Source organism: Sparus aurata, chromosome 7 (genome assembly GCF_900880675.1).
Source record: "Sparus aurata chromosome 7, fSpaAur1.1, whole genome shotgun sequence".
Taxonomy (NCBI): Eukaryota; Metazoa; Chordata; class Actinopteri; order Spariformes; family Sparidae; genus Sparus; species Sparus aurata.
The window spans coordinates 11,552,444-11,576,593 of NC_044193.1; the positions used below are offsets into that span (position 1 = coordinate 11,552,444).

Sequence of the window (24,150 nt, forward strand, 5' to 3'; positions counted from 1 at the left end):
TTGGCGTATGCTTCGGAATCTGATATTTGCATCTGTGCAGAAATCGTACGCTCTGCTCGCCTGTGTGATCTTGGCTGCCTGGCAATATTTGCTGTGTCACGGGAACACATCATCAAACTGCAAAAAAAAAAAGAAATCGTCGGGTATCCACATTTTCACATGTCCCGGCGTGCACCCATTTATCTCCGATCTCACCCAGCTGCACCGCAGAAATGCGTGCCATGTGAGCAGCAGTGCAGTTTGTGTGCATGTGCATAAAACAAACAAAAAAGGCACTTTGGGCCCCTTAAAAGCGAACTGGTAAACAAGTTCATTTCAGCAAGGTTCATATTCAGATTGGAAAATGGAGCCCAATTAGCATATATGCAGAGAGGCTTTGCATGCTTGACATCCTCTCAGCCCCTCTGCTGGAAATAGCCATGCACACAACATCCCTCTGATTACATTGATATGTAGATTCATGCATCTGCAAAGATTAGTTATTCATTAATGTATTTGCTTTGAATTCTCGGGTGAGCGTACCTCAGACAGAAGTCTGGGGCAAAGCGAACGCATCAGAGGAAAAATGTCACAAGCGATCACACAAAATCCACATCAAAAATATGCAGGTTCGCTGACCCACAACTGCGTACCCAATAGGGCGTTACGATTAAGAAAATCCTTTGGCACTGGGGTTAAAAACAGAGAAAGTATAAACATAATTATCAGCCTTTTCATCTTCACAGCAGAGTTTCTCTTGCTCTAAGTGGGCTACGAGGATTAATCATTGCAGCCTGTGTGAGTTTATAAGCTGTAGCGTTCTGTCATCCTTTCATAAAGGCATCATGGATCACCAGTTTGCTTCTTCAGTGTCCTCTCTCGCGGCCACACTGCGAGCACTTTTTTAACTTTAAAAATAGGCTCGCGACGGCGAGTGCCAAGAAATGCTAAACACCAAACAATGTCCCCTTGCTCAGATCCATGGCCACAAAATGGAGCTGAGAAGCCCAGAGACTCTGCAGGGAGAAAGTAGTGTTGCAATAATGAATGCTATCTATATCAACTAATGTGTGCAGCGTATGGTCAGGTTTATTCATATGCCCCTTAAAGAAATGAGCCGATCAGCTTCATATCAGCAACATTAAGGGACAGGAAATGAAAATGACACTCCCCAGACTCCCCAGGAGGAGTTTCCTTTATTCCCTTGTTAAGGCAAAAAAAGAGAAAACTGTCTAATAAACATGGGAGAGAATAATAAAAAAAGCTAGTGACAGTGAGTCACGCTGGTTGAAAATGAAAATTGACACCAACCTAGACCACCACTGCTGTCATTAAGGTCATCATCGGAACAGGTGTTACGCTAAAATCTGTGACCCTTTAGATTCAGTGATGCTGGAGGGTCAGCTTTAGGAGAAAGGCTGAAGGGCTGATTGACAGGTGAAGTGCTGGTGCTCTATAGACGCTCCTGCACACAACTGGCCGTCAGTTCAGCTAGCACGGTATCGAAATCTGTGAGCCAATCCAGATATTATGGGGTTACTTGTTTTTAAAGTGATAGTTGGGGTCTTTTGATGCAACTCAGAAGTAGGAATTTCCAAGTCGGAATTTCTGACTTCTAATCTAAAAGCGCTCCAGTGCATTTGCTCAGAGAAGCATGGATGCTCGTTACAAACAGGTGTTTGAATGGCGGGTGCGAATTTCAAATCAACTACAGCAGCTGGTTTAACAGTTGAGGGCACTTAAAAAAAAGTTGGGTTTGGCCCCATAACACGTGATCTCAAAGACTTTTATTTTATTGAGTACAGATGAACTGAATGAAAGTGAGAAGGACAACTACAAATTGTATTTAGGTCCCTTTGTACAAACACTACTGATGTTCAAAGTGTGCACCGCCATACTGCTTGTGATGTCAGCTGTCAGCAAATTCGGGCCAAGCGGATCTTGCCCGAGTTTCCAACTTGGACTTGGATGGTCGTTCCATGGCACCTTTCTGTGTTGGAAGTCTTTTTTTCACCAAGTTCTGAGTACAATGGAACGCACCAAAGTTCCAACCCAAACAGCTGATCTGCGGCATAATGCGGTGCGCAGCAGGCACAGCTGCACTTGTCCGTAGGAATACGTTGTACAATTAAGAGAATGTATTCCCAAAAACAAAGGGCTGTCCGGTGGCAATGTAAAGCACCAGAAAGGTTCAAAATATTACGTACACTTAAACAGATATATATCATTTTATAGGTGTGAGTTCTTTTAGGTGACTAAAATACATCTTCCTTCTTGTCGGTTACGTTTAGCAGTAGAATGCTCTGAATCTCTGTAGGCGCTGCGAACTGCTTCTCCACACAGGGGGAGAGCTGACGGTCATCTGCTGCAGGTAAAACACTGACAAGGGATCAAGCGTGCATCTCAAGCCTCCAAAAATTTGACATTGGGAGATTCACGGTGTAGAACATCTACTCGTGGATGATGGGCTAGCTGACTAAGCTAGCTAATGTTGCAGCTAAGCCTCTCATCTGTGAGCTGATCCACAGTTCGTAACAAAGCGTGATCACGGTTTTGCTATCAACGCCCCCGATGGAAGCTTTGGAAATACGTTGTTAAATACTGATGCTTTGGGTTGTTGGCCGACACGACCGCCAACCCAAAGTGAAAATCAACTATCTTTCTCCAGAAAAGCTTTTTGCACGACGAGTATATGTTTTTTTATGCATTGTTTTTTTATTTCTATTCAATCGATCGTATTCATTTAATCTTATTTTATCTTCCAAGTCTGGTTTTATTTCTTTTCCGGAAGCACTCTTTTATAATCATTTGTACTTATTATAGTTATATTTTTCACGGTAATACGATTGGTTAGTGTAGTTCAGTAGAGGGAAATAGTTCCCACTGGAAACTTCATACAACAAGGTCTGTGGATTATCAAGAGTAACCACGTCCGGATTTCTGAAGAGACACGTTGCTGTTGAGTTTATCAAATGAATAATTCATTTATGTATTTAGTTATTGGCATCTTGTTCCAGTAGACTAGGGAGAAGGCAGACATCTCTGAAAACTTGGCAACTCCCACCAACGATGGATAAATAGCACAACAGGTTAGAGGAAAATTATGTATTTTGGATTTTTTTGGATGAACTTTAACAGCTATCAACACTTTCAATCTTAATAATATGGAGGCACCATTTTATATAATATGTATCTGAAGTGAGCACTGTAGCTGGTATTCCTAATCAGGTCACACAATCGATCGCAGATTCCTGGGATGTGCGCAATAAATAAAGACTGAAGATCATAAAAAGGTCAAATTTTGGTCGTCCAAAAAGCACACATTTCGCAACCAGAAAACATGGATATCTTTCTGTATAATACTGTAAGTGATAATATTTTCTTTTTAAAAGTTCAATCAATCACTGCTGACGCTACTGAAAATTGCTGGCCCTCTAATGGAAGACTAATTGTGTTCTGCTAGATCGCCCCCAACTAATCAAGAGCTTCCTCCTCCTGTCCTCCCCGGCCGAAAATGATGATCCATGGCTCTTGTGGACGTAAGACATCAGTTGGGGTTGTCTCGGTGGCGACTGGTTTTCATAGGTAATGATGCTAAATTACACAACTGGGAATAAAGGAGGGCTAGTAAGTCATCCATCAGGGGCTAGTTTATACACGGTGCTGCCGTCAGGGGCATTATTCAAACCCCCCGGTCCACTCAAACACACATCTTTCTGTCCCCGACCTCTCTCTCTCTCTCTCTCTCTCTCTCTCTCTCTCTCTCTCTCTCTCTCTCTGTCTCACACACACACACACACACACACACACAATTTGCCACAAGCTACTAGAGGGGACATCTCATTCTTTTATCCATGGTGAGTCATTGTGCTGGTGTCAGCTGGTGCCGTCTCTTTTATCACACTGGAAGCTAATGGAAGCAGCAACTGCAGGAGGTGGGGGGAGAAGATGCAGAAACACACACACACACACACACACACACACACACACACACACACACACACACAGATACACACAGAACCATAAGAGGTTGGGGAGATGGGGCGGGTGGGCACGCCAGGCCCCGGGGCAAGAGCTGTTCCGTGGTGATGTTTTTTGTTGCCGCGGCCTCTCTATCAGCTTGTGTTTCTGACACTCAATAAGACCAGAAGGAAAGCCTTCAGACGCTTTCTTCCTCTCCCTCGCTCTCTTTTGATGTTTCCCTTTTATTTTTAACTGTAATGTTTAGTTCTTTTTTCTTTCTTTTTTTTTTTTACCCCCATGGTAGAGATGGCGCCCAGAACTACCGAGGAAGAAGGTTTTGTTGTTGGATTTTCTACCTCCCACCATTTGAACCAAACAAACAAACACACACACAGGAAAAAAAAAGAAGAAGAATCCAGCTTCACAACACTTTTGTTTTTTTTCCCATTCCTTATCCCTGCTTGTGTGTTTATTGGTTTCACATTTTTCCTTTTACCTATTGACTGGAAATACTCCACAGGGATTATCCACAAGAGAAAGGGGAACAATAGCCAATTACTACAGGAGGATTCAGCAGCAGCGGCGTACATCTTTTGAGGGGATAGTGGGGTTGACCTAATTTCCCGGTAACAGCGTTGAAAAGCATGGGGCCCGCTGCGCCGAACACACATGCTATAAGGGACATATGCCAGGCTTATGTTGTATTTATATTTTCTATAATTCTTTATTTTTTCAGTCTTTTTTCGGTTTGTATAACATAACAATCGTGCTTTATCATGTGACACCATAGATACATATCATGTTTATATTATGTTTTACATTAGGCAGCGAGACAGTTAAAAATATACAAAACAATATTGTTTTACTAGACATAGTTTCTATTTTTTAATATAGTCGTCATGTAATCTTCATTGTCATCGTCATCTTTCGTATATTTCTGTAAGATATGTGCTTTAGCTTCTGTGATCAAAATATTATTGCAGAAAACAGCAACTCCATTTTTTCAACATTTAGACAATAACTTCCAATGTAGTACAGACATTCACAGTTACATGTTTTACAACGGTACAGTTTTACAACAAAGTTCCAGAGAAAACTGTGGTAGAGTAACTTTATACAAAATTCACAGGACATGAACTGTAGCCATTTCACATTTTCGCTCAGTTGTTTTGCTTTTCAAAGTAAACATGTTTCTGTTTCGACCAGATGCCTTTTTTCACAGTAGCTGCCGTAGAAAGCAAACTAGCATTGTCCTAACACGCCATGGCAAGAGTCTGGGGAAATTAAAGCTTTGTGCTTTTCACTAGTAAAGCAAAGACAACATAAACCAAAAAAGAGAAACAGACCACTTGCTTACTGGCCTTTAAACATCTACATATGTATTGCTGAATACATATTGATCAAACTATGATTGATCATTACACATAAAAGAAAAAGAAAATGACTTTACTTTAACACAGAGTTGGTCCAGGTTTTTTTTGTGCTCACATACAAAGTTGTATTTTGTACTTCTGCCCAGTCGTGTAAACAGACAATGGCTTCATTTTGAAAAATTGGTGTACTGGCTTAAGGCCGTCTCTGTTCTGCTTCTTCTTCTACTTCTTCTTCTTCCCTTTTTTATTTTTTTGTTTGTCAGGAGACATGTCAGAAATTTGTCACTGATGTTCCTGAGGAAAGCATGCAAAACGTAAACAGGATTGACTGTCAGCATTAAGGGATAGTCGATGTTTGTAAATCACTTTTTCTAACCCTGTGCTTTTTTTTTTTATCTTCTTCTTCTTTTTTTTTTCCTCTCTTAACTCGTACTTCTTTGTACCCTGTGCTTTTGCCAACCGAACACTAAAATGGCATAGTTTTTGCTTTTGTCTGCCTTATTGATTTTGGTCCTCCATCACAACACATATAGTATAAAACATCCTAAAAATAATTCTAAAAATGTTTTTCGATCACATAAAAGTTTTCCCTTTTTTTTTTTTTTACTGAAAAAAAAGGAAGGAAAAAAATAACAGTCTCTCTCACACACACAGAAAAAAAAAATACTGGTTTGCTCCAGAGCTCCTAAACATGAACTTCTTATTGGCATTGTGCTTACTCAGAGCTCCTCGCTTCGACCTTGTGGCCCCGAAGTTTTACCTCACAGAGTGCAACGTTTGGAAAAGAGACAACTGCGTGAGGTTTAGTAAACATCCACAATTAAAACTGACGCCATCCCTCGCACCTCGTCAATGATGTCAATTTTTGTTCACTACTTCATCTACTATATTCACACGGTATTTACTTGATTCATGAAGATATTCAACAAATCTCTAATCTATATCTCTGTTTTTTTTTCTTTTCTCACAGTATTACACAGTATGTTTACATTTTTTTTTTTTTTTTTAATTCAGATTTATGGTTTGTATTTGCGAACACTAACAGTCTTTGATATTGTTTTTCAGAATGCAAACCAACAATAAGACATCATTGGCTTGGGTTTTACAAATGCAGAAAAATTAAACATGGTTTGAAAATCTATTTTGATCACATATTGCCCCTGGAGGTAGGTGAATCAATTAAAATCTTGGAAGTCCTTTGTAATGTTCTCTTTTTGTCTACATGCTCCATGAGGGTTTCTTTGTTGTCTACACGTTGGCCTCGGCGTTGGTCAGGTTAGGGGTCGGGCTTGTCGGGTTTGGGGGGTTAACGGACTCCGTCGGGCTGACGGGGTTGGGTGGAGGGCTGGTAGGGCTAAGAGTTGTGGTGGCGGGGTTAGCTGGACTGGCTGCTGTGGTGGTGGTGGTGGTAGTGGTGACGGTGATGGCAGCGGTGGGACTAGTTGCCGGGTTCACCGGGCTAATGGCGGCGGGGGTTGGATTTGCTGGCGGAGGGGCCGGGTTAGCGGGGCTCACGGGGCTGGTTGAGTTGACGGGAGCCGGACTGGTCGGGCTCGCGAGGTTCGCCGGGGCTGGGTTGGCGGGGCTGGCTGGATTGGCAGGATTGGCGGGGCTGGATAAGTTAGCGGTGTTGGTTTCTGCCTGCTGCTCGGGTCCGTTCTCCTGAGGTCGCCTGACAACTGCGGGAGGCTGGAGCATTATCCGAAGCCGCTGCGACAGAAAAGTGACACAAGAGAAGTAGTCAGAATAGATCTTACACTAAAAACCTAACAACAAAATCAAGTAAAACCCAACGGACTCCTCACCTCTTTGTAAGTGCCCTTGAGTCCGAGAAACATGTAGACCATGTATCCTGGTATGAGAACCATGGAGGAGAGCGCCATGAGCCAGCCCACTCCTTGACCCCAGCCCGGGAACACATAGTCTCCCATTGTGAGAGGAACCATTTGTACGGCGCTGAACAGGAACACCCCCTGTGGGAGACAAGAGACATTTTATGCATCCTGACACCGTTGACTGGAGGCAGCGCTGTCTCAGCCTGACACGGCCGCAGGCAGGTAATATTGACTTTATTTATTGTTTCATTTTTTTATGTCATGACTTTAGATGTAGGGTTGTATTAGCGCCGAGCACTCACGCCGACAATGAGAGGGGTGAACACGACCCAGCACATCTTCCACCATATACAGGGCTTGTAGCCAATCATCTCCTGGATGTTGTCGTAGAACTTGTTCACACCTGCGAGACAAATGAATCCATGATCAAAATATTCATATCCAATTTATTTCAATTTGCCGCCGGTCTGCCGCGCATGTTGATGAGCACGGTGAGGTGGAACACGCGAGTGCTCCTGACCTTGAGGCTGAACGGCGTCTGAAGCCGCGCAGGTATTCTCTGGACAGGTGTGATGCTTCTCTAACCTTCACATTTACCCCCCGATTTTTGAAATATGTGTTATTTTTCCATTTCTTCTTTTTGTTAAATTGTAAAGAAAAATACACATTTTGACTGATCGTTTCAAATGTGTTGTGCTGCCCTGCATGAAATACTGATGATACGCACCGTAGCACCAGGATATGGAGATGCATTCGAAGAAGACCAAGAACAGCAGACACATTCCGCTGGCAGAGTAGTAGTCAAACAGTTTGAACACATAGATTCCGCCCTGGTCACGGAAAAATAGACATAAAAAGCACCAAGTCAGAAATTTTAAATAGCTTCTTGCCCGTTAAAATAGATGCATCAATCTCTACTTATTTCTTAATTGCATCTTCCAATGCCGTTAGTCATGTGTTTAATCTCGTACCATTAACAGTCAGTGGTAACATCAGAGATCGGCCCTTGCTCGTACCTGTGTGATGTTTGAAAGTCCGATCACATAGGACACCAGACAGACGACCGCGATGAAGAGCTCTCGTCTACCCCTCAGAGCTCGGGGAAACTCATCCACCAGAGCGGTGATGAAGCCTTCGACGGTGCAGAACTGAAGGACACAATCACAGAAGCAGCATTAAGCACGAGAGGTAAATTTCTGCACAATTTGCATCCGCTGCTTTTCTGTCATTTGGCAGAAATATTCATTCATTTTTTGTTTTGGTAGCCTCTGTGAATGTTTTGCTGAATGTATTCTCCTGCAAAGAAGTTTGAATTTTTTCGCAGTTAGGCTGACTGCTGATGAGAGATGACAAAGAATTGCAGTGTGCACCAAAGCATGGGACAAAAACGCTAACGTAATCTTCTGAATGACCAAGCATCCACTTCTTGGAGGCCATTTTGGTAATAGCTCTGTTATGCAAAGGCTCAGTTGCTGTGACATTCAGAATGGAGTTTAAAAAGAATGTTTGTTTTTTTTTTCTTCTAACTTTGAAGCGCTGTTGCTCATAGCCAAGCGTATAGCTGCATGTACGCATTTTTTTTTTTCTCCAGTCGCTGTGGCCTCATTCGAACCCAAATGTGTGCAAAAGAAAGAAACCCAGACAGCTAAACCTGCAGGCACACGGAGGTGAGAAAGTTGCATTAAAAAGACTTGACAGCTGATGTCAGAGCTCAGCTATATCTGTCCACAAGGAGCAAATTGCATGCTTATCATGCGAGGAGCAGGGGTGAGCGGCATGATATGTACCTGCATTTTGAATATTTAGGTCAGCCCATGAGCAGATCATCTCCAAGCCCCTTACCTGGCTGTCTATCCCCAGCATGAGCAGCATGGAGAAGAACAGAATGGCCCAGAGAGGAGACACAGGCAACTGGGTTACAGCCTGTGGGTAGGCCAGAAAAGCTAAGCCAGGACCTGGATGGTAGAATAGGAAAATAATATCTCATCAGGGTCTGCAGACATGTATTTGCATGGAGGCGAATGACAAAAGCAATGTTTAGCAGTCAGTCTCAATGACCGTGCATGTTTTTCATGCAGAGAAACAGATGGGGGCATTTATGCAATCTGTGGTTACCTGAAGCTGCTACGTCGGCGATGGGTCTCTTTGTCACGTTCGCCATGAAGCCGACAATAGAGAAGATTACAAAGCCCGCAAACATGCTGGTACACGAGTTGATGCAGCACACGATGATAGAGTCTCTGGGGAGAGGAAACATAAAATAGTCCTGTTGTCAAAGATTTAAGTTGACTTTGTTTTTCTTCACGACGGGGAAAACACTGAGATCTGAACGAGCGGGCTGAGAGAATGAATCACTGCTATTAATTCCTTTTTCATCGTACACGTTTGGCAAAAAAACCCCCAAAAAACACTATTCTCATCGTTCGTGACGGACGTGAATAGATTTAATTTAAAAACGCTCCTGACAAATAATAAAAAATGTAATAAAAGATGGACGCAATTTGAAACAAGGGCGCAGTATGAAGGCACCTATTTTTTATGTAACTGATTGTTTATGTGACCCAGAACTATGAGGCTGCTGCAGAAAACACTCAGGGTTTGCAATCATAGTTGGTTTTTTTTCTTCCTCGCACACCGACTGTAAGAAACAGCCTCCTCTTTATGCTTGTTATTATATTCATGCCAGCAACTCACATTATCAAGACCCTTTAATGGCTCTTACCAAGTATCCTTGACCGAGGTCTTTAATGTGGGTGAATGTGCAGCAACATAGCAGAAATTGAATTGCCATTTTTACAGTTTTCTCTCATCTCTGAAATTCATATTACCTCTAATCAGGATTTTTTTCCCACTGGTCTTACCTGTAAACATTATTATTGAAAGGGTTATAGCTGCCCAGAGCTATAAGTGACCCCAGTCCTAATCCATAGGAGAAAAAGATCTGGGTGGCTGCGTCCAGCCATACCTGGAAAAAAAGGAAACACAAGCATTTAGCTGCGTGAGGCCGAAACTCTGCTCACTCAGGCGTGCAGGAAGTACGTATGAATCACGGGATAATGTGCCATTACCTCCGACTCTTTGAGTTTTTCAAAGTTAGGGGTGATGTAGAACAAAATTCCCTCTCTAGCTCCAGGTAGAGTCACCCCGCGGATGAAGAGAATGAACAGCATGATGTAGGGGTACGTAGCGGAGAAGTAAACGACCTAAAAAAAAAGAGGGAAAATGAGAGGCAGTTACCAGCAGGATGGATGAACCCGGTTGCATCTCCAGTAAATTTATGATGCATACAAAATGTGTAAATCTGGAATTCGCCCACTATTCAGACATTCTTACGAGGCTCGTAATGGTTTTTCTAGATTCATTTCCCAACAAAAACCAAAGAGACCAAATATTCAGCAGAAGAAAATCACTGCAGCTTTTTCACTGCGAGTGTCTACGTGCAGTCATGACACTGTGCAAGCGATTTGTGAGTGCTGTGGGGTGGGAGGGGCGGGGGTGGGGGGGGATTTTGTGAGCAAAACAAATTTTATTTGCCATGGTCACGTGACGCACCAGACTTTTTTTTTTTTTCCGAAATGTGGCACCGCAAGGGAGGGAGAGGACAAAACCAGATTGTAGCGTATGGCTGTTTGTTGCTCCTCCTATCATGAATCCACAGTCAGTGTAGACACTGTGTCAGGAGGATTGGAATTAGAGGAGCCACCATGAGGCAGAGTGGGATTAGTGAGCATGAGTGTTTGATGTCTCCTCTCTTACTTCTCAAATCTGGACAATGCCGACTGCAATCTGAATGATTGATGAGGTGATATTAGACGGATGAATAATGCATTCGCTGTCGCACACCGCTCCTGATTGGGAATCGGTGTCGCACAGGAGGTCTTGGATACCCCCCAAATCTGGCAAACGTCTTACCTTTCCCGTCCAGCTAACCCCTTTCCAGATGCAGAAGTACACGAGGACCCACGCGATGGCCAGCGTTATCGCCAGTGGCACTCGAATCTGGCCTGGTTTTTCCAAGCCATCGGTCATGTTATGCATGTTGCGCCTGTAAGTCAGAGCGAGCGACGACAAGACTATTATACACACACAGACAAATACACGCACGCACGCACGCACGCACGCACGCACGCACACACACACACACACACACACACACACACAGGCAAATAATCATGCAGCAGAGGAGGCTGTCTTTTTCGTGGATCTCGGGGATGCATGCAGGATACTTTTTAAAAGCTCTGAAAAGCGAGAGAAAAAAGCGGTCAATAGCTTACTCCCAGAACTCCAACACCGAGCTGGTGAGATTGGTGGTATCTGCAATGGAGTGGTTTGTGTAACATTTCTCTGTGTTCCAGTCATTGTTACACGTGCTCCACGGAAGGTCCTGCAAAACAACACAATTTACTGCATTTTTTTCTTTTTCTTTTTCTCTTCTCACCCTCTTTTAAAAAAATAAAAATAAAAATGTTGTCAAAGGCTACAAATCCTCGTGAACTGAATGAAACAACCGTGACCCTGCGCTGGGGGTTGATACTTACAGTGGTGAAGGAGTTGTACAGGTAGTAAATGGCCCAAGATATGATTACAATGTAGTAAATGTTAAGCCAGAAGGACAGGACGGCTGCTGCAAGGCCCACACCTATCACACAGACATGAATTAGGCAGCGTAGTAAAAAAAATATATAAATAAAAATAAATCAACAAAAAATTGGACATGTGTGTTATGCGGCCTCCATAAATCCTGATGATCATTTCTACGAACACTCATTTCACACAGGCCTTGGTATAGGAAGTATTGAAGTTGCAGTGAGGTATGTACCTTTAAACATAGGAGCCAGCTTCCACACACCAAGCCCTCCAATTGAGGTGTACTGACCGAGGGAGCATTCCAGTAGAAACAAGGGGACTCCAGCAAATATGAGAGTCAAAAAATAGGGGATCAAGAAGGCTCCTGGGTGGACAAAAAGTACATCAAGTCATACATTTGAAAAAGAAAATGAAGGAAAAGGAAAAAAAAATAAAATAAAGACCAATCTTTGGCTCAAACTGCACTGACGCATTACTTCAGAATCCACACAGCAACACAACGTCAATTAATTAGGGTTTGCAAATGTGGCTGATGTTCTCATTCTACTCTCTGTCATGTCAGTCGACACGGCCAATTAGATAAGCTCGACTATGTGCACCGTGGAGCCGACTGGTCGTTCGTGCAGTTTTTTTTTTTCTTTTTCTTTTTTTTTTCTTTTGCTTAAATTTAGCAGTGAGAAAAGAGTGTTTACCTCCACCGTTCTTTCCACAGAGATAGGGAAATCTCCACACGTTCCCCAGTCCAATTGCATAACCCACACACGACAGGAGGAAGTCAAATTTGCCCCCCCATGTTTCCCTGTCAGGCAAATCCTTTTTCAGCTTCTCGGGCTTCACGTCCAGCGACTTGGGCTTGTCATTGTTAGTGGCCACCTCGTTCAGTTCTGTCACTTGTCCATCCGTTTTGGTGCCGTTCGTCGCCATGTCTCTGGGTTTGGCAAAGGTCCTGGCAGTCGGACGGGAGGCTTCAGCACCAGTCCACGTAGACAGCAGCTTCGCGGTTTATTCAGACCTAACCTTTGGACCAAATTGTCTGCTGGAGATGAAAGCCTGTGCACACACGGCTCCGTCAGTCGCCGTTAACCTGGAATCGTGAATAGAGCAATTTTTTTTTTTTTTTTTTTTTTTTTTGGTCGATGTTTTTTTAAAAAAAAAATATATTTTTTTTCTTTCAGGAGGTGCTGAAAATGTGATAACATATGAAGAAAATGTATGCACTGCATGCATTCACTCGTCAGCAGGTGCAGTAAAATCAATATCAATTAAATCCAAACACACACTGTGATAAATGGGAATATGCAGTCAAAACGTTGATTAAAGCATCTCACGAACATTTGGCTCCCTGACAAAAAAACAAAACAATTTCATTCATACCACACTCAACGAACACCAAAAATAAATAAATAAATAAACAAACATCGATGGCAAAGTCATGTTGGACTTGCTCCCATAACTAAAACACACACGACAGATTGCGCGCAAATCCACAGCAGCCAAGAGCAGATCAGCACACATGATAGCCTAAACAAAGTCTGCCATGAAATAACCCCAAAAGGGAAAGAAAATTCGGTAATACTAACATCAACGAGGGGGGGAAAAAATAGACAAACTTTAAGACAAATGAAAGGATCCAAAACATGCACTTCGAGCGGCAAGACGCGCCGCAGCGATAGCAGATAGCCTATGAGAATTAAGCATAATCAAGTCCACCAATTACCACCTGCAGATTCTCCCAACAGTTATCCACACACAGAGAAGCGAGCAGCGGGGATTCAGAGAGGTCTCCAACAAACTGGAACACAAAACGCACAGTGGAGACAAAGGGATCTCCAATGCGTAAAAGCTTTACGCATCAGGCTGCACAAACGGCCACCCCGTTCTGTCCGATTAATTGGGAACCAAACGCGTCGATACACGCACGAGAATGCGTCTCGACATTTGCACCATCCAATAAGACAAGCAAACCGCGATCAATTCTGCATTTAATTGGCTATAGCATGTCGGCGCATCATGCAGTCATTACATTGACCCTCAGCAACATATTGACAGGCTCATTCAGGGTTTAATCGCACTCACCATCAGCTGCAAAGACGACAGAACCGAAACCATGCACCAGGCTCGTTCGTATGAGGGTTCAAACGCGCACAGACAGGCAGACGCAAAGAAGAAGAAGAAGAAGAAAAAAATCAAGCAGCCAGTTTTACTCACAATGGTTCTGTGGTCTGTGCCGCCGAGGATACGCTGCCTGCCACAAATCTCGAAACGAGGTATCCGTAGATTCCTCCCGTGGGCGAAGTTGTAAACTCCCAATATTTCTTGTAACATAAATAGATTTTACTTCCATTAAAAGACTTAAAGGGACCATGCAGCGTTAGAGGTGTCCAAGCAGGAGCTGTCCAGCGGGGAGCAGTGCTGAAGACCAGGAGGAGGAAGAAGAGGAGGAAGAGGAGGAGGAGGAGGAGGAGGAGGCTGAATCAACACGGGCAGCAGCCGCTTCGCCTTGTGCGACTGTCTAACATCAACAACCAGAGACTCAACTCCCATCCACACAGCCTCAATGTCATCTCAAAGTCGCCCCCCCTCTTCCCCCCCTCCTCCTGCTCTTCCTCCTCTTCATCTTCTTCTTCTTCATCCTCATCTATAGGCTGCACTGACATCGCACTTACAGCGTTTGTTTCATTTCAAATATCACCAATTCCACCCATCCATCTTTACTAAACACCATTACTGATGCATTCATATTGTTTTGGCCATCACATCCCAGCCAAGTTTTCCGCACCATCCCACTGTCATATTTCAGATTTATTCTCCCAACAAACACTTTGAGGATTCAAAAAAAAAAAAAAAAATACATCCCTGTGCGCCCAGCAACACCAAATGTGACCCCCCCCCCCAAGTTATAAAATGTATGGTCGAGGTGCAAAATGGAAACATATGGAAGGTAATATAAGCGGCGTTATCAGGGTCCCCCCCCCCCCCCAAAAAAAAAAAAAACACCGCGCGTGTTGTTGGGGAAGGTGAGGCCAGTCAGCGGCTGTCTGGCAAATCTGGCAAATTGTGATAAAGGGAGCCCGTCAATAAAGGGAGGGAACATTGGCTGGTTGTCTAACTCTGCCTTGTAATCGTCCAAAGCCCCGACGTCTTCCTCAAATGAAGGGGGATGATGATGATGATGATGTGCGTGGAATAAAAACTCGTGGACCATAAGCTTCATGGTTTAAAAAAAAAGAAGAAGAGGAAGAAGAAGAGGAAGAAAAATGAAAGAATGAAAAGCACCGAGGGGGAAAGACAACAGCAGCAACAACAACAGAAAACGTTCACATGGGCAGCAAATCAGCGAGGACTGGATCCAGTCGCGGATTTTTTTTTCTTTTATTCTTTTTTCCCCCCTCTTTTTTTCTCTCTTCTTAAGAAACCAATCCGGAAAGTGGAATCAAGACGCAAACATTTCTTTAAGGGAGCACTTCGTCTGTTTGACGCGCGACGGTAAGTGATCCACAGCGCTCATACACAGGCCCACTTGTTTGATTTACTGGAATATTAAGTTTCTTTGTGTCTTCCTCCTCCGTTGGTCGGCTCCTCGCTGTCTTTTTTTCCCCCTCTAACTTCACTGATAAGCTTTGGAGTTCGTCTTGTTTTCAAACTCCACGTGTCTCGACTCCTTTCCCTCCCCACCCTCCTCCCTCTGCTCCTCCTTTTCTCTTTAAAATGTCACCGGGGTCGTCAGGGGAGCGCACACTCCTGACTGTAGTGTAAACTTGTGGAAACGCTCATCTGGCAGCGTGTAGACTTACAGTGTGGATTCTTCACTATCGCGGGCTGTGTGTGAGAGAGAGTGAGGGCACCAGATGGCGAACCAATGAGGGGTGAACTAACCTACTAAATGATACCACATTAAATGCAGCATTTAAAATCCCATCTGGGCTGCCGTCCCCGCGGACACGGGGTGTGAAACATGACACATATTTATACACCTGCCGATGGAGCGCACGGGCGTGTCCGGTAGGGCTGGTGACATGTGCGCACAGCCAGCTGACCTCCTCACCCCGCTGCTCGGGGATTTTTTTTTTCTCTATTCATGCCCTTTTCACCGGCAGCCCCCGCCGCTCTCCTAATTTCAGCTGGAAGTCTCGTATTTTGGCTCCTCGTGAATGCCGTACGTGCTCCATTAGGCTGGGATCACTCGTGCCTTTTTCCTTATAATGGCTTTTAGAGTATGTGGCTGAGATAGAGTCCTGGGTCAGCTTTCTTTACTGGCCCACTGGCGGGGGGAAAAAATCATCTTTATTGTCAGTGAGGTGGAGATTCCCTGTCCATCGTGATTATTGTGTCAGATGTCAAACCATAGATTTACATATGCATCTTTAATGTATTATTCCCATAAATATGTTGAGGAATTTGACTTAAAGTTAAATTGAATGCTTTTTTTGAAAAAAGGTTTGGTTGATATGCAAATCAGAATAATCCAAATAAAAGCACAAAATATGAAATCATAGGTGAGATCAGTGGTGTCGCGATAACCGCGATATTAAAAAATGGAATATAGATATCTGGTAAATAATACGCATGTGATAATATCGTGTGAATAATCCAGCGAAGATCTTTTGTTTATGAATTCATATCTCTCTGGTGACTGAGGAGTTGCTAGTAGTTGTCAATTTCCGTGCACTTTTGTTTTTAGTTGTGGACTCTTTCTCCACCTCCCTACACTCGTGTTTTGAGGTTAATTGCCAAAAAAGACACAAAATCACACAGTAAACAAAGTGAAAGACAGATTTGATCGCTAGCATTTTTTCCCCAAAAAATTTCTACGGGTATCGCGATAATATTGGTATCGTGAATCGGTTTGATTGTGTCCTGAAAGTTCGATATTGTGACAAACTCTGATGAAATATTAAATAAGTCCAGCTCTCGGAATGTGTTTATTTACTCAAGCTCAAGTAAATTGTCAAGAACATGTTAGAATAAAACAAAATTGAAAGTCACATTTTCCAAACAAACGTCTCTGCGTGCCTCGTAACAGGCCTCTGTGTTGATCTGCCCTCCATTTTCTCTCCCCTGACGTCCCTGCTCCCTAACAGCCATACCTTGAGATGACTGTTCTAAACTGCCGACGATAATCTCTGTGCAATTCTCTGAGCAATCTCTCGGCTTTCACAATGCATTTCCACGCAACTCATACTCCTCAACACCAGGCTGCAATTTGAGGCCACAAAATGAACTAATTAGCATGATGATTAGTCATTAGTATGCTAATCATAAGCAATTCACATATTTTATTCATATTGTCGCAGGCTTGTTTTTCTCCTCTTGCCGGAATTATGTACACATCCCTTTTTATTTTTTAGTGCAAACATGCAAGTGGAGCCGGTGACTGCTGACGGTGAGAGCGGCTGATTTTTCTTCACGTGTGGCGCATCAGCGTTGTGTGTGTGTGTGTGCAGCAATGCTACACATAAACACACGATGACACGGTGGAAAAGGATCCTATTTTTTTTCCTCTGGATGAATGCGGCAGCTGCGTAGCATCGAAATCCGAAAAAAGCACAATTCAAAGACAAAACAAATCAACACTAAATATTTAACCAAACCCTTGTTTTGACAGCAAGTGAGCCTTCAGCAGGGTTCTTTAATATATAAATATGTCTCATTAGGTCAATCCCACGAAGAGAAGCCTGGATGTGCAGCCTCTTCTCTGTTGCTGTCTGCTCTTTGTTTTCATCAGCCTCTAACCATGATTGCTGCTGTACATTTTTCTTGACTTGCGAGCACTGAGAGGGTGCACCGCTGTGTGTGTGTGTGTGTGTGTGTGTGCACCACTTGTGTCCTGATGACAGAGGGACTGGCACACATGTATTTCACTGGGGAATTAAGACATAACCGGATAACAGCTCGATATTTCTGTACGAACCCTCGGTATAATTTGTTCTTCCCTCTCAGGGATGATTGATGAAATATTACCTCACACCTGCACGTGCTGCTCAGAGACACTTGTGACGTTTCCCTGCATGCACACAGCTCACGCCACGTTGTCATCTTGGCGGCGTGTAGACGCTGAAATCACTTCAAGGCTTGATGCTCTTATTTGTCTGTGCTTCTTTAGTATAGCATTTGTTTAGCATGACCTAAATTGCTGTGAAGTGAGTGCCTCAGCAGCTCTGTCTCGCCTCTCTTTTCCTCCCTCCCTACCTCTCTCTCTCTCTCTCTCTGTCTCTTTGTATGCCTCCTTTTCTCTTTCACTCTCTCTCTCACGCACGCACACACACACACACAATTTACAAACAGGCGAAACAAGCTGAGAGGACAGTTTTAAAAAAAAAAAAAATAACAAACAGCTTTTGCCAGATACTATTTACATGCGTAGTGAAGTATTGTGGGCTGTAGGAATCGGTGAGGTGGGCCGGCCAGTGATATTTCAGGAATTGGTGAGTGAATCATCTACCAAATTTGTGGAGCATGCTCTGTTCATCTCCTCTGTGGTGTTTTCTTTTTTTTTTTTTTTCCTGATTTTACCTTCCTGAAGGGATCAACTATGCAAAGAAGTTAAACCCCACTGCTGCAAAAGACTTGCTTCTCTCCTCTGTTGGGATTCTGATGTAGCATTTGCCACTCAGTCAAAGGAAAAATGCCGTTTCCACAAATCCAGGGAATTAGGCAGCCGTGGTTTTTTAACATCCAGCCTGGGTGCAGCTTTAACATGTTTGCCATCAACACGTTGGCGTGCAACAAGCAGTATGGGGACGGGTACCTGTGCTGATCTGCTGACAGCCCTGTGTGACAGCCAGCACACGGTGTGGATTTAGTAAACATATGACCTCCATGATAACCAGTATGGGGGCACTAAATCGCTTCAAATTTTGTACATGTGTTGCTAGGCAACAGCATAATCGGTCTCCGTCTCTCCCTCCGTATATGGCGCTCTACTGGGATTGCTCTGCTGCTATCATTGAAAATGGTTAATTAACTTCTACAAAAAGTCCATTAATGGTGCAGATTAGGCTTCTGATGGTTAAAAAGCACGTCGAGGCGACGCTGGAAAAAATCTGTGCCCAACATAAAAATGCATGTAAGGGATTAAGAGGCCTTTGAAATGAATTATCCCAGCACCGTGCTTATGGTTGTACTCGAGCAAAAACAGCTCTAACGACTGCTAAAAACAATATTATCAATATTGAAAAAGGTTACGTGACAGATTGGACATGCTGGCTCCATCGCTGACAAACTCATTTACAGAGATAATCTGTTAGGATTGATTCTCAAAATGAGCAAACGCTTTAACACCATTTCCAAGGCCTATTGTGATAAATAAATGCAACAACATACTAATAGCCAAGGAATACAGGTTTTTAAGTCAAAGCTGACTGACACTGACCTTTCTTTGTGTATTGACCACAACAATCTTTTGAAAAAATATTTTGGAAATAATGCTGAGATTTGGTTAAATTTCAACCAATTCCTATTTTTAAACCCTCTTGCCTCTCCAAAATATATTCAGTATGTAAGATATGTCGGGTTGGCGCAGGAATGCATAGAATCATTCATAGAAACGGAAACATTTTCGCGCATTACGCTTAAATTTCATGTTCAGAATACTTCACCAAATGAATTGTTTATCCAACATAACATCAATTCTTAGAAATTGTAACACAGAGTTTACTAGAGGTTCACTTTTGTCTGGTATACTGAGCTGGAAAATGAAGGCGAGTGTTCAGTCTAATGAATATAAAATATACCTTAATTCATCACCTTAACCTTCAATCTCAGGTGACGACTTTCTTTCCTGTTTACCCTTTAACAACCCAATTTTTCTGATGTTTTATTTGGTCTCAATTTTTTTAATCAGTATCATTCACATCACACATATCTTGTGTTGGATATATGGCAGACTGCTCAGTTCACATGTTGGAAAAACCTCAGATTCCTGCAAATAAATCCCATTTTCACTGAGGTCAGCTCCAGGTTTGATACTGAATCTCAGTAATGATACTGCAATTCTTTGTCTCCAATGGTATCTTCTTTATATTTTCTTATGAGGAATATATAACTTTTTTGTAATATAGATATTGCGTTGAAGTGATGGTCAGTGATGACGCTACTTAAGTGTGGATTTAAATCTTGTCCTTAGATAATAGAACAAGATAAAAGGCCATCAGTTTGAATGGTTCAGTGCCTATGCCTGCTTGATTTAACAGATATTTGAGATAAACTGAATATGTTTTTAATCCACCTCAATGCATGTTAATAAAATGCTTTAGCAAATTGATTAAATGAATCTTATCATATCAAAAGGACAGTCTCGGATAGTAACTAGAATTTAATTGTCTCTGGTTTTGTCTTTGTTTAACGGCTCATCTTGCAATTAAGGGTTTGCATTTCAGCTCCAATTAATTCTTTGCTTGTTATGACCTTCCAGTCCTCAAGACAACCAGGGCTGCAAGAGTGAAAAATAGAAAATAAAAAATAATAGGATTAAAGCAATTTGATTAAAAATGAATGACAACACACAATAATCACAATGCTGATCATTTGGGGGAGAAGTTGATTAATTACCATATTACTGAGTGCTGTCTGAAGGGGACCATGTTCACTGACTGAGGCTGACTTGACATAATCATTAGCTTTAGTGATGCGGATTACATTCCTAAAATTGCTGTCTATGAGCTGTCAAAAATAGCATGTTTAACTTCACATCCTGCAGATTTAAATGCAAACTAATCCGTGCATTACAATCAGGAGGTTTTAAGTGTGCACTGAGAAAAAAAACCTCTACATGTTGTAGTGGTGTAGAGTAAAACTTGGATGACAGAAAAGTTGTGGATGAACTGTTCAACACAGTACACAAAAATGTGAGTAGTTACTTGATAATTAATGAATCGTTAATAGGTTAATACGTAATATCTTGAATAGCTGTGATTCAAAAACTGGTCGATAATGATAAGGTCCTGGATACCAGATGAAGAGATCCAGTATTAATGAATCACTGGGTAATGATTAGTTCATAAATATAAGTTGTGTACCAGCTGCTTAGTGGCACACACTAGTGATGACTCATTAGTTAACTAATTAGAGAATTATTAGTTACTCTTTTGTGTCTTTCTTCATGAGTTGTTCCTGATTAACTCTGAACCAGCAGTTGAGTTAAATAAGCTGAGTAGCTACACCTTAACTTCTTATTACTTAATCATAAGTTACTCTTTTTGTGCACCTTCAAGTAAAGTACAAACATAATACTGAGTAGTTACCAAGAAGACGTTGTAATTAAGGATAACTTAATCATTTGTTATTTTTGTGCCCTCTTAAGTAATTGATAATTAATGAGTCCACTTGGTTACTGGTGAGTTTAATGTTTACGTCTCTTGAAGGTGCAAAAAGAAAGATAATTAGATAACTAATGATTAAGTAATTAGTAGCTGATGAGTAGTTACTAGTTTATTCCACTCAGCAGCTAGCTCAGAATTAATCAGGAACAACTTGTGAAGTCGTCAGTATGTTAATTGACAGATATTTATTACCTAGTCATTACATTATAATATAGATTAATTAATATATTATCTCCCGGTCTGTTCTCTAGTAACTCAGCATTAGCTACTATTTTCCAGTCCATCCTGATTAATTCCATACTAAGTAACTACTCACATTTTTGCGAACCTTATTCTAACGTCTTACCTCAAAAGCAACAAGTTCATTCTGAAGGTTTTCGCTTTGGATCTGGCAGGAGGGTTTGCACGAGGGTCGCACATTACTGTGAACAACTGGCACATCAAAGACTGTACACCTGAGAGACCAGTGCACAAAAGGGGACAGCAGTGTCAGAGCACATAAAACATGCTTGCATCAGGGAAAGAGTGGGGAGTGAAGGGAGACGAAGGGTCCATCATCAGCATCACCAAATAGGATGGAGCCACGACATGGAGGTCTTTCAAAGCAAGCTTTGACAGAAGCCTGCAATCCTTTCCCACCACACTGCCCCTGCTAATCCCCTCCATTCAACCACATCACTATGGAAACTGACTGGATGTCTCACCCTTGCTGCCTAACTTGTGCCATCCAGCCATGTCTGCCACTGACATGGAGGTTGCGCGGTTAAATGCTTCCTGATGATCACCGTTTCGCTGCACGCCACGTGTCTCCACGCTGTGACATTATTAGCTGCCATATTGATGCACGAGCATTAGGTTACTGTCTTTTAAGATCTAGAAGACAGCTCTAGAAGAGACAGTTCACTGTAGTATGAGCTCAAAGGTTTGCAAGAGTAAGCACTTCAGCCTTCAAAAGAAAAACTTCTTCTCTGTATGGTGGGGAGTTTGAAGTGGATGGAGCAAATTTTCATATTCCTGCGCCTGCTACCTATTTCATTTCTTTGCCTTTCCTCTGGCAAAATTGCAGGAGAATATTTGTCATGGTTTTAAAAGGTTTATCAGCTTCAAAGCTGAGGGAGCTGGTCGTCCAACCCATCAGTGAGACCACGCAATCCTTCCAGCACTGACAAGAATGGGTTAGAGCATGTGGACAAAATTCCCCGGCTAAGCTCCCAATTCAGAGCTTTTACATAAAGCTCGGAGAAGCAAATTTGCATTTTGCCATTGACGTCAGCTTTAATCCATCCCGAAAACCACTTCTTCAACCCCCTCAACATCTTGGAGAAGAGCTTCGGTAATTGCTAATTGCATGAAAAAGATGGTTCTAATCACCAGCGCCATCAGCCTGGTCAGCGCTAACACTGATAGCCTGAGATAAGCCGGCATCAGATGGAGAACAGAGCCCACAGGTAAACACGATCTAATCAGGCGAGTGAAAAATGAAGCATGTGCTGCGTGAATCTCGAGATGTTTCAGCCTTTTGAAATAAACCAGGAGAGCGACTAAATCACACCCACACTTATTTGGCCTGTCGCTGTCATCTCACATCTTCTCAAGAAAATGCCCAAAAGCGTGCCCGAGACATTAATTACCTGCCTGGGTGAGTTTGTGTCCCAAAGCTGATGCACATTGCCTGTTGAGCAGTGCCATCATGTGTTTAATTACGTGTTCCTCTGCCCTTAAATACCTTACTACTGCATTATTATTTGATTATTTTTCGATCAATCACCTTATCTACACAAAGTAAAAAAACAAAAACAAATTACAAGTCACCACAGCCCAGAGTCATTTAAACTGCTTTTTTTGTCAAGGATTCAACTCTGATGTGGAACAGAAAAGCAGTAAATCCTTATGTTGGAGTCCAATGTAGTCTCAAAAAGTGTCAAGAGGCTGAAATAAACGATTTGGGGTTTTGGGGGGGGGCGGTTTTGGGATCATTTTGTTCATCTGGCGATAAAAACCCTCGCTTTCATCAAATAAATCTACTATAAGACTTTGGGATGTGTTGGACTGGAAATAGGTCAATTATGATAAAAAAAACAAAAAGTAATGTATCTGGAAAGTAATATTTTTTCTGTTGAGTCACTTCCCCGGATTTAATTGCCATTTTTGCAATACATCGGCAAATTGTGAACTCTGAAATAAATAAATAATTCCCTTGATAAATTATTCATAAGTCATTTGTTCTTACAAATTCACATCTAGCAGCGCAACAATCAACACTATTTTAACATTTATGAGCGTGTGTTAGGACCAAGCTCATTTGCTGTTGAGACACGCCGTTTGGATTCTGTCACAGCGGAGGAAATAACATCTGGTCCAACATGTTTGGCCAAATAAAACATTTTTCAAAAACACAGATTTTTTTTTCTCTCTTTTTTCGCAGCTGCAGGAAAACTTTCATGCCAGCACAAGCTTTCCCCCAGACACAAACATACAATATGCCTTTTTTTTTTATTTGATCAATTCAGCGTTTGGAAGCTGTAAGGAAAGATGAGGGTCCCTAGCACCTTTATAAAACTAATTCCTCCTTGTGTTTCCCCGGGGTATTACTTTTATCTATAAGTGTTAGCAACATAGCTACTGCTAATGGTTTGGCTACCGTCAAAAGCAAAATTCAACTGTTAGAATCCCAGTTTGACCTTGAAATCCTGATTTTAAGTGCTTTGAAAATGCATAGTATATCAGTTGGTTGTGTTGATAAAGGCAGGTTTTGGTACTTACTGATCTAGAAGAAAGAATGCCAGCAGAGGAACAGGCCTTGACACAATACCGGCGCTTTCCATCGAATGAACACCCATCCTTGTTTTACTTGGGTTTCTAACACTCTCTCTCTCTGTTTGCCTCCTTTGCCTCCTCCATCAGCGGTGTTCTTTGTCTTTTTGCAGTGCACAGTCTCCACAGTTATTCCAGTTGTTGGATCGGATAGCAACAAGGGAACAATGGCAATTCTTGTTTTGACTGTGCAATGCTATGTGCTGTAAATCCTTTATTTTAAGGGAAAAATAGAAACCAGTCGTGGGTCAGAATAGCATAATGAAATTGAGGTTTATA

At 42.3% G+C, this 24,150-nt stretch overlaps 1 protein-coding gene across 7 annotated transcripts; it reads right to left on the reverse strand.

Annotated features, from left to right (window-relative positions):
* Positions 1-4,799: 4,799 nt before the first annotated feature.
* LOC115585747 (sodium- and chloride-dependent GABA transporter 1-like) lies at positions 4,800-23,928 on the reverse strand. 7 transcript variants are annotated; one of them, XM_030424363.1, is made up of 16 exons: positions 23,821-23,928; positions 21,404-21,512; positions 12,430-12,821; positions 11,970-12,101; positions 11,689-11,789; positions 11,425-11,534; positions 11,063-11,195; positions 10,219-10,353; positions 10,012-10,115; positions 9,266-9,390; positions 8,993-9,105; positions 8,167-8,298; positions 7,878-7,980; positions 7,453-7,553; positions 7,121-7,288; positions 6,564-7,025 (listed from the first exon to the last, which is right to left on the reverse strand). In XM_030424363.1, the coding sequence occupies exons 3-16, from the start codon at positions 12,659-12,661 to the stop codon at positions 6,564-6,566; spliced, it is 2,151 nt and encodes a 716-aa protein (XP_030280223.1). In that variant the 5' UTR covers positions 12,662-12,821; positions 21,404-21,512; positions 23,821-23,928. The 7 variants fall into 7 exon arrangements, with proteins under 7 accessions (XP_030280226.1, XP_030280223.1, XP_030280224.1 ...); XM_030424364.1 differs by lacking the exon at positions 21,404-21,512; XM_030424359.1 differs by lacking the exons at positions 21,404-21,512; positions 23,821-23,928 and adding an exon at positions 13,946-14,576.
* Between the last annotated feature and the right edge of the window lie 222 nt (positions 23,929-24,150).